This window comes from Perca flavescens, chromosome 20 (assembly GCF_004354835.1).
Source record: "Perca flavescens isolate YP-PL-M2 chromosome 20, PFLA_1.0, whole genome shotgun sequence".
NCBI lineage: Eukaryota > Metazoa > Chordata > Actinopteri > Perciformes > Percidae > Perca > Perca flavescens.
The window spans coordinates 20,453,339-20,469,690 of NC_041350.1; the positions used below are offsets into that span (position 1 = coordinate 20,453,339).

Below are 16,352 nucleotides of genomic sequence, written 5' to 3' on the forward strand. Positions count from 1 at the left end.
CTTTAACTTAAGTGAGTTTTTAAATGCCTGACTGTTACTTGTACTTTTTACATTGTGTCTACTAGTTACTGCTTAAACATAGGATCTGAATAATTCTCCCACCACTTTTTTTTTTAGATCAGTTTAAACTAATATGTTGGATGGTGACACTAGTTGGATTAAGCAAAACATATAAAGCATGGTTCTCAGCCTAAAGTCACAAATAAATTCCTTTTAATTAATATAAAGGTGGTTAAAGTGATGCCAAATTGTGAAATGAATTACTAATAAATAACAGCATTGCTTCACAGCCTGCAATCGACGTTTATGTTGGATGGTGAGACTAGTTGGATGTTATTAAGCATAGGATATACAGTATGTCTGTCAGCCTAAAGTCACGAATAAACTCATTTTAATTCAAATAAAGGTGGTAAAGTGATTTACTCACGGTTCACTAGCTACTTCTCTAATTATCATCGCCAGTTACTGTTTTCTTGACAACAGCGCCTCCTGGTGTATTTAGGGGGAATCAAACCGGCCAACACTGTAGCACATCAGTTTGAAGATGGCGGAGGGTGAATTGAACGTGGACAGCCTCATCTCTCGGCTCCTGGAAGGTGAACAATTTCAATACATTCTCTAATGTTACACGGGGTTACCTGTTCATGTTCATTAAGCCTGGTCTGATTTGTGTTCTGGAACTACCACAACACGCAGGACATTGAAGCGATGTTACCCCCGGCTAGCTCTGGCTAACGGTTAGCTGGCCGTGTTTATAAACACTGTCAGCGGTGAACGCCTACATTTCTCATTTTTCGCAGTATTTGTTACGTTGCTCTTGCCAAGTAACTTTATGGTGTCGTGGTTTTTACTTTAGTATGTAATTAGACTTTGTCCCTGATGTTTCTTTTTTGCTGTGTTCTGGCTCATTTATTGTCCAATTGATGTGATACGTTACGGCTGGTATGTATCGAGAAGGAAGGGCTGGGACGTTCGTCCTGTGCGTTACAGCAATAAAATACATCCCAGAGTCATTTGTCATGGCTCTGACGGTTGTAACTGTTACGGACATTAATATTAAGTAATAAGTTAAGTTTATTTATTTTTTTATATGTGTCAATCAAAGGCATGACCACCGATTTTCACCAGCGCCCCTGTCCTTGACACGGTTACGTTTTGCGTTGTCGTTATGATATAGCTAGCTACTGTTCATTATCTATTTATGGCACATTATTGAAAATGGGGAATATGTTGACTGATTGGTTAAGTCTATAGAAATAGGCCTACATTTAAAAATAAAAACAATAATATATGTACCACCCTTTCATCTGATTTCGGATGCCCTTATCACTACACCATAGACTGACTGACTAATTTGAGTTGTGAGGTAGTTTGCTTTTTGTGAAGTAATTTTAACTTTTGTGTCTCCCTCCTCTCTGGGTTTGTGGGTGAGTTTTCAGTAGGCAGGTTGCTGTGATTCAGTGCACTCGTGTACATTAGGCCCATGAGCACACATTCCCTTTAAATGCTTATCTGTGTTAGTATTGGTACAGGTGGCAAAAACACAAATTGCAATTGCAACTTGCCTGCTTTCTTACTTGGTAAATAAAGTGTTGTGTTTTAAGACCAGGTTTTGGCAGAGAGAGGGATGTGCAAAAATCTTTTTGTGTTGGCCACCTGCTCAAAAGAAGGCAGAGAGTTTTCTGTTCCCCTGTGATATATCCTTTGAGTCTGACCGGACCACTAAGGCAAATTCAGCTGTCCTTGGCATACTTTCCACCAGTATCTGTGACTCTGTTGGAGAGATGAGACACCAGCATTGCCAGCATTGAAATGCTAAGATTTGTTATTTATAGTAACTGCTGGAACATGCCATTACATTGCAGCTGTCTTGTGTTTCTTGCAATTTCATTTTTATGTTGGCATTCCTACCAAATGGTGAAATTAATTAAAAATAAATAAGATCACTGCTTCACAGCCTGTTATGAACTTCTTCTCGGTTTTCTACTCGTGAAGCTCTTTTTTTTTTTTTTTTTTTTTTTTTCTCTCTCAGTTGGAAGGCTTGTTGATCCTTCACACACTGTTTCCTTGTTTTTCTGCTTGGACTGCAGTGACTTGTTGATTGTGTTGCTGATATTTCGAATATAAGTTGGACTTAGCGTTGGTCGTAAGTGGTCAGTTTTGCCGTGATCTTGTTGGTGCAAGATGGTGATTGATTGTTTTTTATTTTCATGCTCTTGAAACAAGTCCCTACATGTGACTAATTCATTGGATGTTATTGTTTTATTGGCTTCTTCTTACATAATAGTTCAGCTTTGTCATTAATAGTGTGAACTCGCTCAAGAGTTAGAATCACACATATATTTAATGATTATGATAAATGCCCATTATGAATTGCATCCTTTTTGATTGTCTGTAGGCCTACTGTAGATAAGAAATGTCTACTAGTAAAATGCCACTGCCAATGCTTCTTGGTGACTATGACAGGGGTGGGGATTTTGTTTACTAAATTACTCTGGATTAGTCCAGGTCTTATGACTGAAAAAAAAGAAAAGAAACTTATGCTCATTGCTCAAATTTACTGGTACTATTCAAGAAAATGCACCCTTTAACAGAAACCAAAGCCAGGCTTTCAAATGGGCTTGTACCTTTCATTAATCCAGGTTCCTATTTTCCCAGTATCCAGCTATAGGTTTGTGTGCCTGTTTTGATAAAACGAGTATTCTATTCTTTTGAATCTGTCTGTTTTTAATGAACACATTATAATTTAAAGCTTTAACAAAACCAGTTGTGGTCTTAAATACATACACATATTTTTGTTGATATTTCTGATGTTCAGCACAGACTTACCATAACAAGAGACTAATCATTTGAAAGCTCTTGAGCCCTTATTATGCATCTCAACATCACGTAATAGCTTCTTGTATGTTTTGCTGTCTGAGAAAATTCGGTCTTGAGGAACAGCCAAGTGGCAGTGAGAGTGCTTATTCATTGGAATTAAAACTTAGGAAACACTGGGCCGCTTTCTCCAGACTCTTGTACAATCACACAGACACATGGTTTATGATGGTTGCAAATCCTTGTCATTGCTTTATTTTAGCCTTTGCCCCTTTAATGTTCTTAAGAACGTAATCTTTTTTTTAAAAGTACCAGGCTGCAGAAGTGCGAACAGTAAAAGGTTCAGTGTTAAAGCCGGGCCGGCTAAGCATCCAAGCTTAATTTGCTTTAATGAGGCCTGGCCGTTGAGTGAAGAGCCCTTATTCTGTAATTTTATGCTTCACACCATTCGTGGCACATGAGTATGAAGCCCTGCAGATACACTGGATGGATGATAAAGATGATATAAAGCAACACTTTATTAAGGTTGGTGGAGCCCTAGAATAGTTTTTGGCACTCAGATTCACCAACTGTGAGAATCCATTTACGCAGTACTTTGATATGCTTTGTGTGACGCCAAACTGAGGCTTAAACGAAGATGGCTATTTAAGTGCCGTCCAGTTATTTACTATGTTAATATAGTGACAGAGCACAGGTAGTTACTGTTGTCATCACTATAATGATGATAACAATAACTGTATGAAGCACCTTTTTTAAAACAAAGTCACAAAGTGCTTTACAGTAAAAACAAATAATAAAAGTAAAGAAAATCCCCCAAAATATAAAAGAATTAAAATAATGACAAAAAATACCATCAGTTAAGGAAAAAAAGGGGTGAAATAAAATTGAGTTCCAAAAAGAGGATACTAGAGCTGGGCAATATATCGATATTATTATATTGATATCGTGATCTGAGACTAGATATCATCTTAGATTTTGGATATTGTAATATGGCATAAGTGTCTTTTCCTGGCTTTAAAGGCTGTATTACAGTAAAGTGATGTACTTTTCTGAACTTACAAGACTGTTGTAACTGTTCTATTATTTGCCTTTACCCGCTTAGTCATTCTATCCACATTACTGATGATTATTTATCAAAAATCTCATTGTGTAAATATTTTGTGAAAGCACCAATAGTCAACACTACAATATCGTTGCGGTATCGATATCAAGGTATTTGGTCAAAAATATCGTGATATTTGATTTTCTCCATATCACCCAGCCATAGAGGATACTGAGTTTGCCTGGCTGACATCCTCAGGCCAGAGGATCTCACGCAGCGATCGGGCTTAAGTTAGCAGATCACAGTTATAGGCAAGAGCCTGACCATTCAAGGCTTCAAAAACAAACTTAATCAATCAAATCTTAAACCAAACAACACAAATATATAAAATGCAGACTTTTAAAAACTAGATGGAACTAAGAATAACTTGAGTCTTACACAAGCCACAAGGTACTGTCTAATTACTATTTCCTATAGTCATATAGTGACACAGCACAATTATCACATTAACACATCAAACACTGCACTAACCAGACTGTCCAGCCACAAGATACCATAGCAAGGAAGCTGTTTTCATGTATAATCTCACTTTTCATACCTCTGATTATTTCAACTGCTGACTGTAGCCAACGTTTGCAATTCTCACTCCTCTTTTCATCGTTGTAATATAAAGCTGCTCCCAAAGCTGTGGCCAAACGCCAGAAAGTAGGCTTAAGCTAACCGTGCAACTACACAGCCAATAAGCCCACACCAGTACTGAAGATGCAGGCTGCTCTCATAGTCTAAGCACTGGGTTTCTTGAGTGTGGCTGAGACTAAGCAACTATAAGTTACAGAACCATTACACTCACAGCTCATCAGATTGTAAGATTGCTTTGTGATTCTCCTGTGAGTGTTTTTTTTTCCTCCTTAGGTGAAACGTTACTGACTGAGTTTGTGGTGCTGGGGGTTGTGGCTGCTGTTGCGTTAACCCTGACAATGATGCTAACAGATGTTGATGGCACTGACGTTGTCTTTTCTCTCCTCTCCAGTACGGGGATGTCGCCCGGGGAAGATAGTCCAGATGACAGAGGCAGAGGTGCGGGGCCTCTGCATCAAATCCAGGGAGATCTTCCTCAGCCAGCCCATCCTTCTGGAGCTTGAGGCACCCCTGAAGATCTGTGGTCAGTGTTGTACATTTCTGGACTTGTTTTAGGCCATTTTCTCACAACCTCATGTTTTTTCACTCTCTCATAACCTTCTGTACTGTATAACATACTCTAAAGGCTCTGACACACCAACCTGATTATCGTCCGTCGGACAGTCTGGCGAGGTCGGTGACTCAAGTCTGTTCAGTGTGTTCTGTACCGTCGTCAGTTGTAGGAGCCGTCGGCGTTCATTTTGGCCGATTTGACTCGTTGAATCGGCCAGTGGGCAGGCGGACTCAACGACCAATCTGATTGGTGGAGCGCTAGCCCTTGACTAGCGAACCCGAGAGCTGACAACGCCAGTATCTTCTTATTACTAGCCATCGTATTTTCTTCCGTTCAGCGAGTAATGACAACAACGATCCTTCTTGACTACTATCACCACTCTCTGACGAAAACAATGACTGACGACAGCGTGCTCTGTGTTTACTAGGTCTAGAGAGATGTTCCGTCATTTCCGTTTTTCAGTTTTTGGGCAACGATACAGATTAGCGCCGCCTGCTGTTATGGGGACGTATTACGTCTCTCGCACGCGCAGAACGTACGCTCAAGTCGGTGTCGCTTCGGTGTGTTCCGAGGCACTTCTTTTGAGAGACGGGAGTCGACTGATCAGTCCGACTGCCTTTTGTGCCGATGGTCGGCCGTAGGGTTGGTGTGTCAGAGCCTTAACACTACTGTGACATTTCCTCTAAAGCGCGTCTGAACTGAAAGGTGTACTTATGTAACCAGGCTGAAAAACACAGCCTCAGCTCAGCCTGGGTCATATATTAAGTCACGGTTACCCTCTCGACTTGACTCCCCTGTATGTTTATTGAAGGATACATATATGGGAATTTCCAATGTATAGTTTGTGTATCGCTGTCTTACACACTTAATATGGACAGACCGAAGTGGAGCAAAGCAGTGCACATTTGCAGGTGAACTTCCTCTCAGCAGTTGAAATGCTACCACTATCTCTAGCTGGTTCAGGCACATCTCTGTCTGCACACTCCTACATGCTTCATCTCTTCCCTCCAGTGTAGCGCAGCAACTGCAAGCAACTCAGAACTGTCTTAATATATGTGCCAGTCCTTAATACAGTACACAAGCTCACATATAGGCTCAGGCCTACACACAGTTCATTTGTGGTGTCCTCATACCAGTTTCCTCCCACACACATTGACTTTGAGTTTGTTGTTGTGTAGGCCTAATACTGTGTCAACCTTTACTTTCTTTGTTTTGTTTTTAAACCCTTATCGCCAGACTAATTACTTGCCTTTAACCCAAGGGTGTGACGACAGCCTTTCAGAGCACCAGCACTGAATATAAAAACCAAACGGTGAATGCCTTTAATTATTTACTAGGGCCACATGGATCAGGTTCTGCACTTACTCTCTCCCTCACATGGTAACTGTAATGCCAATGGCATATTTTTGCCCAAACCGGCAGCTTTGACACTGTTTGGCATTTATTTAAACAGAATAATATAAAATTTGATTTCTTTACTACACTGTTGTTGACAATGTGATTTCTTGTGCAGTGACATGGGTGTAATAATCACATCCTGTGTGTGAGAATGTGTTAAATTGGCTGTAGAAAGACCACAAGCATGCATGCTATGTTTATAGTGTTTATGTGCAGGTTTGCATTCGTAGGTGTAAAACCTATTGTTTTGATATTCTATAAATCTATTTTAATGCGTTTTCCCATAACTTTTTGTGTTTTTATATATGTTTAGGAATATTGAAATGAGTATTGATATCGCAATATTCATCCTCATTATGGCAATATCACATTTGGTCAATATTGTGCAACCCTATCAAGAAGTCTCTCATTTTAAAGTTAATGATATAATAGATGAATAAATAGAACTCCTTTAGCTACATTTTAGCAGAATATCCAAGGCAGCCTGTATTCATTTCTCACACTGAAGTAATTTGTATAAATTTTGTAAGTTCCACATTGTTATATCAGGACTCTGAGTGTTGTTATTGTCTATTTTTTGGAGTTTGACATATTGTATCATAAGTATTCATGAGGAAATTGTTTTTTAAATTTCAAATAACGCTTGAAATAATACTGGATATATTATTTTTTTTATGTAGTTTTATTTAATTTAATTATTTTCTTACCATTTTTCTTTATGTATAATGTGGATCTTTTATTTGAATAGGATTTTAATGTAAGTGTCACGGCATCTAGCACAGCAAAGACAGACTATTTTACAGTTATGGGCTGTAGCCTGTCTGAGTGTTTCTGTGTTTTCTTCTTATAATGTGCTCTGAAGTGTGTAAGTGCAGTAATATGCTGTGTTCCTCACATCGGCGATGGGTTTTTATGTGGGTGCTTTTGTTTATCTGGCTACACGAGGTCATGCAACAGTGCACTTGATTACAGCTTTGTTACTTAAGTAGCAGTGCCCTGATGCTAGGCTAATGATGGCCATTACATTGTGCATGCAACAACATTGTTGTTGTTTGTTTAATTATTACTGATCTGATTTCTCTATTGGTCTGACCTTTCAGTACATAGGAGCATGTCTGAATGACCATATTACATTGCTGTACCACACATGGGCTGCATACTTGGGAGTCATAAGATGCACTGCTGCGTCCTTTTATTGTTGTAGGGTTCTATTATCACGATTGCTTTTATATTGTGTTTTCTGAGACAAATTATACTCATTTGTAACACTGACCTCAGGTCTAGCGCTCCTTTTTTTTTTTTTTTTTTTTTTTTTCCCAACTCTCAGCCTTTTGCTCTGCTTTTTAAACTGTAAATCTCTGTGCTGCTATTCTCGGACTATTTTGACACTGCAGAGGCAGTGCTGAGTAAATAATTCACTGTCCTCCTACAATTCCTTGTGAGAGGACAGGTGGAGGGAGGGGGGCCCATAGAAAGACAGTCTTGGTGAACAACATTCCCATTCAGTCATGCAGCAACTCTTAGTGTGTGGAGTTGAGGATAGTTAGGATAGTAGAGCTAACCCGAGGTGCCTTTCTGGAGGCATACATTTTCAAACAGACAGCCAATCAAATGGTGGTAGTTTATCCAGTTTTTACTATAGAGCTACAGCTCAGCTGAAGTTAAACCTGCTCTTACAAAGTTCACTCACCTCAGACTGTCTCTAAAGAGATTACAGTCTATGTTGCCATGTCTCTGTGTTTACCATTTTATCTAAATGTGGCTTCCTTCCTGCATTTCATTTCCTTTTCTGAGTAAACTGCAATATAAATGAGCAAAGCTAACTGGTTATGCCTCATGTCCATTTCTGTTTTGGTGCAACCACAAGCAAGATTTATTGTTCTCTGCATGTTGTCCTCTGTATTTACTTTTTCCTCTGTATTTACTCTGTTTTCCAGTATGTGTTGCTTTCAGCCTGTCAAGACAAAAAAAAATCTGTTTGTCAAAATCATTATTTTCATGTTTCTATGTAGGCTTGTGTTTGTAGTTTACAGATTTTCAGTCTTCAGATCTGTTCCCAGCTTTACCTAGGTTAGCAGATTTAGGATGCTTAATAAAATAAAAATTAGAATTGAAACATGAACTGAAAAATGCTACATGTTTCGGTTCCTTTTCCAAAAATGTGCAGTTCTTCCAGCATTGGGTCTGTTGGAGGTCGGATCACGTTCTCACCACAAACGAAACGCTCCAGTCCAGAGTTTGTTTGAAAGCGTACAGAGGTGGTGGTCTCGGTACGCTTGTTTGGTCCGCTTTTGCTAAACTGAATTGCTGGCTTAAATGCATAAGACGAAGGTAACGTAGTGAGAATAATTTAGTTAATCAAGTTTTAATTAGTATGAGTTTCATTGAAATGTTATATAATACCAATAATGTATGACACAAAAGTGAAATATTTTAAGGTTTTCAGAAAAGCTGTCGCTACACTAAATTTCTGGCTTAAATGTGTAAGAAAAGGGTGAAGTTGTAGTAAAATGTGGAAATGGTTCTAATTAATATGACTCATTTTGGTTAAATAATACCAGTATTGTATGAACATTGTGGTAATTTGTGTTTTTGTAAAAGCTGATGCTAACTGAATTGCTGGCTTTAATTTGGATGAAGAAGTAGCTGAAAGAGTAATAAATTGGCTCACAAGGTGAAAACAATACCAGCATCCCTGTTGCAACTGGTAAAAATCCTATAATATATCATCTATAAAACTGATATCTTGTAAAATACTTGATACGTGAAAGCCCTACTTTTTTATTATTATTATTATTATTATTATTATTATTATTATTATTATTATTATTATTATTTATTACATTTATATAGCGCTTTATCATAGACACTCAAAGCGCATTTGGGGGGGGGGGGGTGGGGACTGCTCTCTAACACCACTAATGTGTAGCACCCACCTGGGTGATGCACGGCAGCCATACAACGCCTTGCGACGCCAGACGCCAGAACGCTCACCACACATCAGCTACTTTTCCACCTACCATCACCTACTGTTCCATAAGAAGTTAAAACTCAAAAATAGGGTTTGTAAATAGTCATATTTAAGACATTTTAAAAAGCTTTCTTCATGTCATACTGACAGCTTGTAACCTGGACTATGTTGCTGGATCACTGCATTAATACTTAGACTTGTTTCATCAAAGTTTTGATATTGTATTATTAATGTAAAGGATTGTGAAGTTGTTAACATTACCAGTACTTGCATCAGAACTCTGGATGGCAAGCTGGGGCTGCGTGTCCAGGGCAAAGACAATGATTGATGGTGAAATGCAAACCAACCGGCTAAGCACAACATGAGCACATGAGTATAAGACAAAGCTAGACTTCAAACATCAGAAGTCTTCCTCTTAATCATTCATATGCACTGGAAAAAGTGTGTTTTTGCATGCCATTCTAAGACACAGGAAAAAATAAGTCTAGGCCTGCTGCCATATAGGTTAGATGCCAGTCATGGTTTGGGTTTTGGTGCCTAGATGACTGACGGGCACCATGAAATAGAAAAGAATCATGCCAGCCATTCTCATGATTTAAAGTTGTAAGTTTTGGTGGTCATTGTAATCTCAAGGCCAAACATCATGCACAGCTTAACAAGGCCTCTTATTTCATTTTAATTTTGTATTTGGTGCCATCTTGTAATGAAACATTGCCATAAAAAGAGTGTGGCACATGAATTTACTTTCCGTTTTGGTCACAATAAAGCCTGTTATTATTGTCCTAGTCTTTTTGTTATGCTCTCTACAGTCATCCGTGTCTGAAGAACTTAGCCTAAATTAGAGCAGCTCTTAAGTTGGTGTGAGAGGATATAAAAGGAAGCAGGTCTTGGCTAGGTGATGAAGTGGGGCTCCCCTGCAGAGATCCTGTGCTCTGGTAAGAGCTGTTCCAGCACATCACTGCCTGACTGATATCAAAAAGAGACAAGTTTGACCCTGAATCCTTAGAGAGTTGTTAAAATTAAAGTTAGTTGGTGTGGATATGTGTATGCGTGTCCTGTGTTTTTGTGATTAACCTGGATTGTCAGCATTCTCTCCTGCTATAGCTCATTTCCCATGGGCCATGGTCTTGATCTGGTGGCAGTTGTAATGGCTCATTTTAGGTGTGTATGCTTGCTGCTGTAGTCCCACTAAAGCATAGATGGGCACAGTCGTATATCCCCACTAACCTACATGTCTGGCTGTGTTCTGAAAATCAAAATGGATTCAGAGAAATAGGAGTAGGCATCTGTATATATGTGAATATGTGGTTTGGAGGTAGAAAAGTTTTTGGCTTAAGTCCTGCATTTGCTTTGATGGTATTCTAGCACGTTTTCAAGATTTCTATGTCTTTTCGTTTTCTCGACAAACTTCATCACCACTGTTTTTGATAATCTCTTCCCTTTCGCTCCACTTTCTTTATTTCTTTATTGTTTTAATGTTTTTTTCTCGTAACTAGTTCCCCCTTTCTGTAATCAATGTATGTTAAGCACTAGGGTTGCAACAGTTTTTAAAATTGAATCTTTTCCCTAGAATTTATTTTTTTATTTATTTATAAAAAAAATGTATACCTAAATGTTGTCTTTTTATACGGTACTGCCGATGGCGACTACATCATATTCGTTTCCAGCACAACAAATGCAAAAAATAGATGTTATGTATGTCTTTACAAATGAAATAAATGTTTGACTGACTGACATGTGATGTGCAGTTTTTAGAAATGGCTCATGATATATTGTCTCTAGAAGTGTATTATTCAACTTTTTGTTAGGAAAAGAAGAAAATCGCAGTACTCAGTACTATCGAATCGCAATACCAATCGAACTGGCACCCATGTATCATGAAAGAATCGAATCGGGAGCATATCGTCCCGGCCCTATTAAGCACCCTGTCCTCGGGACTGCACAGTAAATGGTCAAACTAACACCCTTGCCTCCCACCCCCTTTTTTAGGTGATATCCATGGGCAATACACAGATCTACTGAGGCTGTTTGAGTACGGTGGTTTCCCTCCAGAGGCCAACTACCTTTTCCTGGGCGACTACGTGGACAGAGGGAAACAGTCCCTGGAAACCATCTGCCTTCTGTTGGCCTACAAGATCAAATACCCAGAGAACTTTTTCCTGCTCAGGGGCAACCATGAGTGTGCTTCCATCAACCGCATCTACGGCTTCTACGATGAGTGTGAGTTGGAAGTTAACTCCCCCTACACACACATACTCACAAACAGCCCTGAAGCACTTCTAAAGTTTGGTTTTATTAATGTGTGTTTGTGTGCTCTACCAGGCAAGCGCAGGTTCAACATTAAGTTGTGGAAGACCTTCACTGACTGCTTTAACTGCCTCCCCATTGCTGCTATCATTGATGAGAAGATCTTCTGCTGCCATGGAGGTAAGAAATAAAATGAGATAAGAAGCCTTTATTGTCATTATATATATCAATGAATACAACGAAATTGGAAGAGAATTGTTTGCATGTATTTTCTTCCCTTGTCCCAAATGTAAACCGGAACTTTTTGATGCCCTGGTTTTGAAATTTAATCGGGGTAATTTCAAAGAAAAGTAACCTTTTTATTTTTTTTATTTTAGGGCTATCGCCTGATTTGCAGTCAATGGAGCAGATTCGCAGGATCATGAGGCCAACAGACGTGCCTGACACAGGTACTGTATTTGGGTGTGTCTGCACGTACTTGTACTTAAGCGCATGCTCATACTCGTACACGTTTTCCCAATTGAATGACTATTACATCGGTAGATCTTCTGTGTTGCATCAGCAAAGTCAGCTAGATCTTTAGCCCATTTGTGCCCCCGCTGCCTGTCTATGCTCTCCCTTAAAGTCTTTGATCTCCTTCTCTCCATGTGTGTCTCAGGCCTGCTGTGTGACCTGTTGTGGTCAGACCCAGATAAGGATGTACAAGGTTGGGGAGAGAATGACCGCGGGGTCTCCTTCACTTTCGGAGCAGACGTGGTCAGCAAGTTCTTAAACCGCCACGACCTGGACCTCATCTGCAGAGCCCACCAGGTAATTATGAAGGGAATGAAGGTACAGAGCCAGGATGTGGAGTGGGATTGCAGGAAGTGCATGGCAAGCAAATTGATCTTGTTTTTTTTTTTTTAGGAGACTTAAGATTGGTTGGCTCCTCAATTAGTTTGTGTGTCTTCGGCACAAGTAATTACTGTGGCTGATGCAAAGACACAGACACAAGAGCTAAACCACACATTAATAGACCTTGTGCAGTATGAAGCCTAGTGTATGTCTTTTTATCCCCCATTTATTATAACTTCATTTAGCTCTCAGTTATTATCTATGCATGTTTTTGCTGATGTAAAATAGTACTAAACAGAGAAAGAGAACCTACTATTGGCAGTTAAGGCCCTGGCATCAGGTATATTACCTGATGGATGACTAAAATCAATTGATTATCAACATTGGAATGTAAAACCTTTCTGTTATACATTAGCTGTTTTGGCTCTGCATTTAGCGTTTCATTTTGATTCAGGTATAGGTGGTTGAAGATCTGTTTCTTGATATTGATCGCTGTAGGCGGTGGGATAATGTCATGTGTCTTCTAACAGGTTGTGGAGGATGGATATGAGTTTTTTGCCAAACGCCAACTGGTCACACTTTTCTCTGCTCCAAACTACTGCGGGGAGTTTGACAATGCAGGCGGCATGATGAGTGTTGATGAATCCCTCATGTGCTCCTTCCAGGTAGTCTAAAATTATAGGGACACATTGATTGCTTTTGATAACGTTCTCTCAAACGCTCACACATGCATCTTCTCTCTGTCTGTCTCTGTGTTTGTGTTTTGTTATTCAAAGATCCTAAAGCCCTCCGAGAAGAAGGCCAAGTATCAGTATGGTGGTGTAAATTCTGGTCGGCCTGTCACCCCACCCCGCACCACCCAAGCCCCCAAGAAGAGGTGAACGTGAAGCCGTAGCTCTCCCCACTCCCCTCCTTCTCACCCTGTCCGTCCTTGGTCTGCCATAATGGCAACCCCTGTAACTCCCCTGTATAGTGAAGATACAGGGCTTATCTAATTGCCCAAATCTTTCCCCTCTTTCTCACCCACCTACCCCCTCCCCAACTCCACTGATAGCTCTTTTCTTAATGTGTATGTGTACATAAATTTGCTGTGACCAATCGGTTTTATTTTTTTTGTTGCCCGTTTGTTGGTATTTTTGATATTATTAACAGATAATCTTTTTTTGTGGTTTTACTTCCAATGCCATTTAAGGTTGTCTGAGGTTCTGTGTCGTCTCTGTGTAGAGGGGCAAAGGGACTGAGTTAGAGGAATTCTTTTTTTTTTTTTTTTAACATGCACATTAGAGATTGAACATTGTTTTTGCCTCGATCCCTCTTAAAGTAGAGGGACTTCTTCCAATGTGTTTCAATGAGACTAAGGTCTAAATCTGTAGACAAATAACATTTCAAATGGTTCTGTTTAACAGTTTAAACACATCACAGCATATGCAGTGCACTTGTGGTTGTTCTGCAGGCGCACATTTTATATATTTAACCATTGGAAAAAGCGCACCTCCCAATGAGTAGCAAAGAATGTGAAGAGACCGGCTTGATCGGATACTGCTGGCAGTGGACACGCTCTCCCCGAACACAACGCCCTCTGGGCATCGATTTCTTCCACTCCGTTATGCCTCCCTGTGCCTCGACTCCACACCCACTCAAAAACATGCAGCTCCTCACACAGAGCTAGTATTGACATTTTTTGGGGGTCTATTTATAATTTTGATCTTTTCAAGATAATTTCCCCCATATAATCCTCTTGATTTGTAGCAAGAAATGCTGAGAGATTTGTTTAATGTCCGTGCACAGACATTTAACAAATCCTATGAGTCACTTATGGTCAGTATTTTACCTGCAGACATACTGGATATATGGTGTACTAAAAGTGCTTATAAAATTGTCCTTTCCTCGTCTTTGTATGAAGAAGCACATAAGGATAGAAAATGTCTAACAGCACTGGTTGGCAATTTTGCAAGTGCGTAACGTATCTAAGTAAAGCCGTACAGTGTTTTAAAAAGATATAAAATAAATAAAAAGCAAGCTTCACAAATTGCTCCACAGTATTTGAATTGTTTAGTGCTGTGTTTATAGAGCACACAACATTACAAAATGAAGGAAGTTTGCTCTTGAAGCTTTTAAGTAAAATGCCAGCTATCCTCCTATCACATGGCCCAATCTGTTCTGGTACAGAGTATGAAAACTGGAGGAGTCAGGAGTGGGTGGCAGGACCCGGCCGTTATGCTATGTGATAGTGATGCCACCTGGTGTATAAATACAGTAGTACAGTACAAAGTTGTGCAAATCAGATGTGTATTTCAAAAAAGACAGCTCAGGATGGGGCCTTTCATTGCATTGCCAGTACAAAATTTTGTCAGTCACCACAAGGAGGTGCTGGCAGTTAACTGCAGTTGACTCTTTGTGGAAAACAGTTGCCTCTTTCTTTTTTTTTTTTTTTTTTTTTTTTTTTTTTTTTTTTGTTGCTCTTTGTGGTATAATTCCTTCTGTTCTATATTCTCTCTTCACATTGTTTACTTTCTAATCACTTAATTTATTTCCTAATACTGTTACAAAAAAAAATTGAGGTGTTACCAAAAGCTGTTTTGCAATTTGTACAAGTTTGTTTGAAAGTCTATGAATTCAATAAAATGGATGTAAACCAAAATTGATGTTTTTACTGATGTCTCTGCATGAATGGGTGCCGTTGTACTGTCAAGAAATTTGAGACCTTGCAAAGTTGCGATTCCCTCTACGCGTTTTTTTTTTTTTTTTTTTTTTTTTTTTTTTTTTAATCTCAACATACAACTGATACTTAGTGCCTTGACTGGTAGGATTTTTGAAGAGCAGAGGAACTCCTTTTCTCTCCTGCTTATGTGTCATTCGGCCCAGTGTGACCGTTTATGCATCTAGGCCCGCATGCGCTTCTTAGCCCAGTTCAGAGCTCTGTGCATTGGCCCCGTATACAACCACAAGATCAGTGGCAGGAGAAAACATGGAGCGCCCAGGTGGAGGTGGGACAAGATCCAAGCAAAGGTGATCCACAGTCCCACTTTTAGAAAGAGGAGAGCGTAGTAGATGATGCTCTCTGAGCTAAATGTGGAGTTGCCCTGAGGAAAGCATTTGAATGTATTAATTTTAACATGTACTTTTCTTCTTACAATAAAACAACAAATATCCTGTCTTGCTGAACCTGTACATTATGTACCTCCACTGCATCTGGCATCATCATATCCTCCTGTAACTCCACTGCATCTGGCATTGTCATATCCTCCTGTAACTCCACTGCATCTGGCATTGTCATTTCATCACTGTCATCAGACTTCAGGAAGTAGGGGGTCTGATAGGAGAGAGTCCTCCTTTTCTTCTTTACGCGCCCAGAAGGCTCCCGTGGCTGTGGTTCTTCCATTGTCAATGTGTATCTGCATAAGAAGTTTGGTTTTGAGAACTTCAAACAACTATGGACTATTATAAACAGAAATATTAAAACAAAGTTTTCAATCAAAAAAGCTTATTGGCATAAATGTTGATTTTTTTTCATGATTGCCAAAGCTCAAATACATATTGAGCATTAAAAGAAGAAGAAAAAATTATAAGACAAGAAATGCTTTAAATAAACACTAACACAGAATAATAAATCAATCTAGAAGGAAAAATAGCACTTGTTTTTTCTTAGTTTGTGGAAACAAATATTTTGTGTCTATATATATATATATATATATATATATATATATATATATATATATATATATATATATATATATATATATATAAATTTGTAATATATGTGCAGTTTGCTTCACATACCGTTGTGCCTGTTGGTGGAGATGTTTTTGTCAGTTGTTGTTTGTTGTTGTTAGCAACCACTGCAAAATAAA

The 16,352-nt window shown here is 39.1% G+C and overlaps 1 protein-coding gene across 1 annotated transcript; it reads left to right on the forward strand.

Moving 5' to 3' along the window:
* The first annotated feature begins 491 nt into the window (after positions 1-491).
* LOC114546620 (serine/threonine-protein phosphatase PP1-beta catalytic subunit) lies at positions 492-15,116 on the forward strand. The gene is made up of 8 exons (XM_028565540.1): positions 492-596; positions 4,890-5,021; positions 11,410-11,640; positions 11,743-11,847; positions 12,045-12,116; positions 12,326-12,477; positions 13,032-13,166; positions 13,278-15,116. The coding sequence occupies exons 1-8, from the start codon at positions 545-547 to the stop codon at positions 13,380-13,382; spliced, it is 984 nt and encodes a 327-aa protein (XP_028421341.1). The 5' UTR covers positions 492-544; the 3' UTR covers positions 13,383-15,116.
* The last annotated feature ends 1,236 nt before the right edge of the window (positions 15,117-16,352 follow it).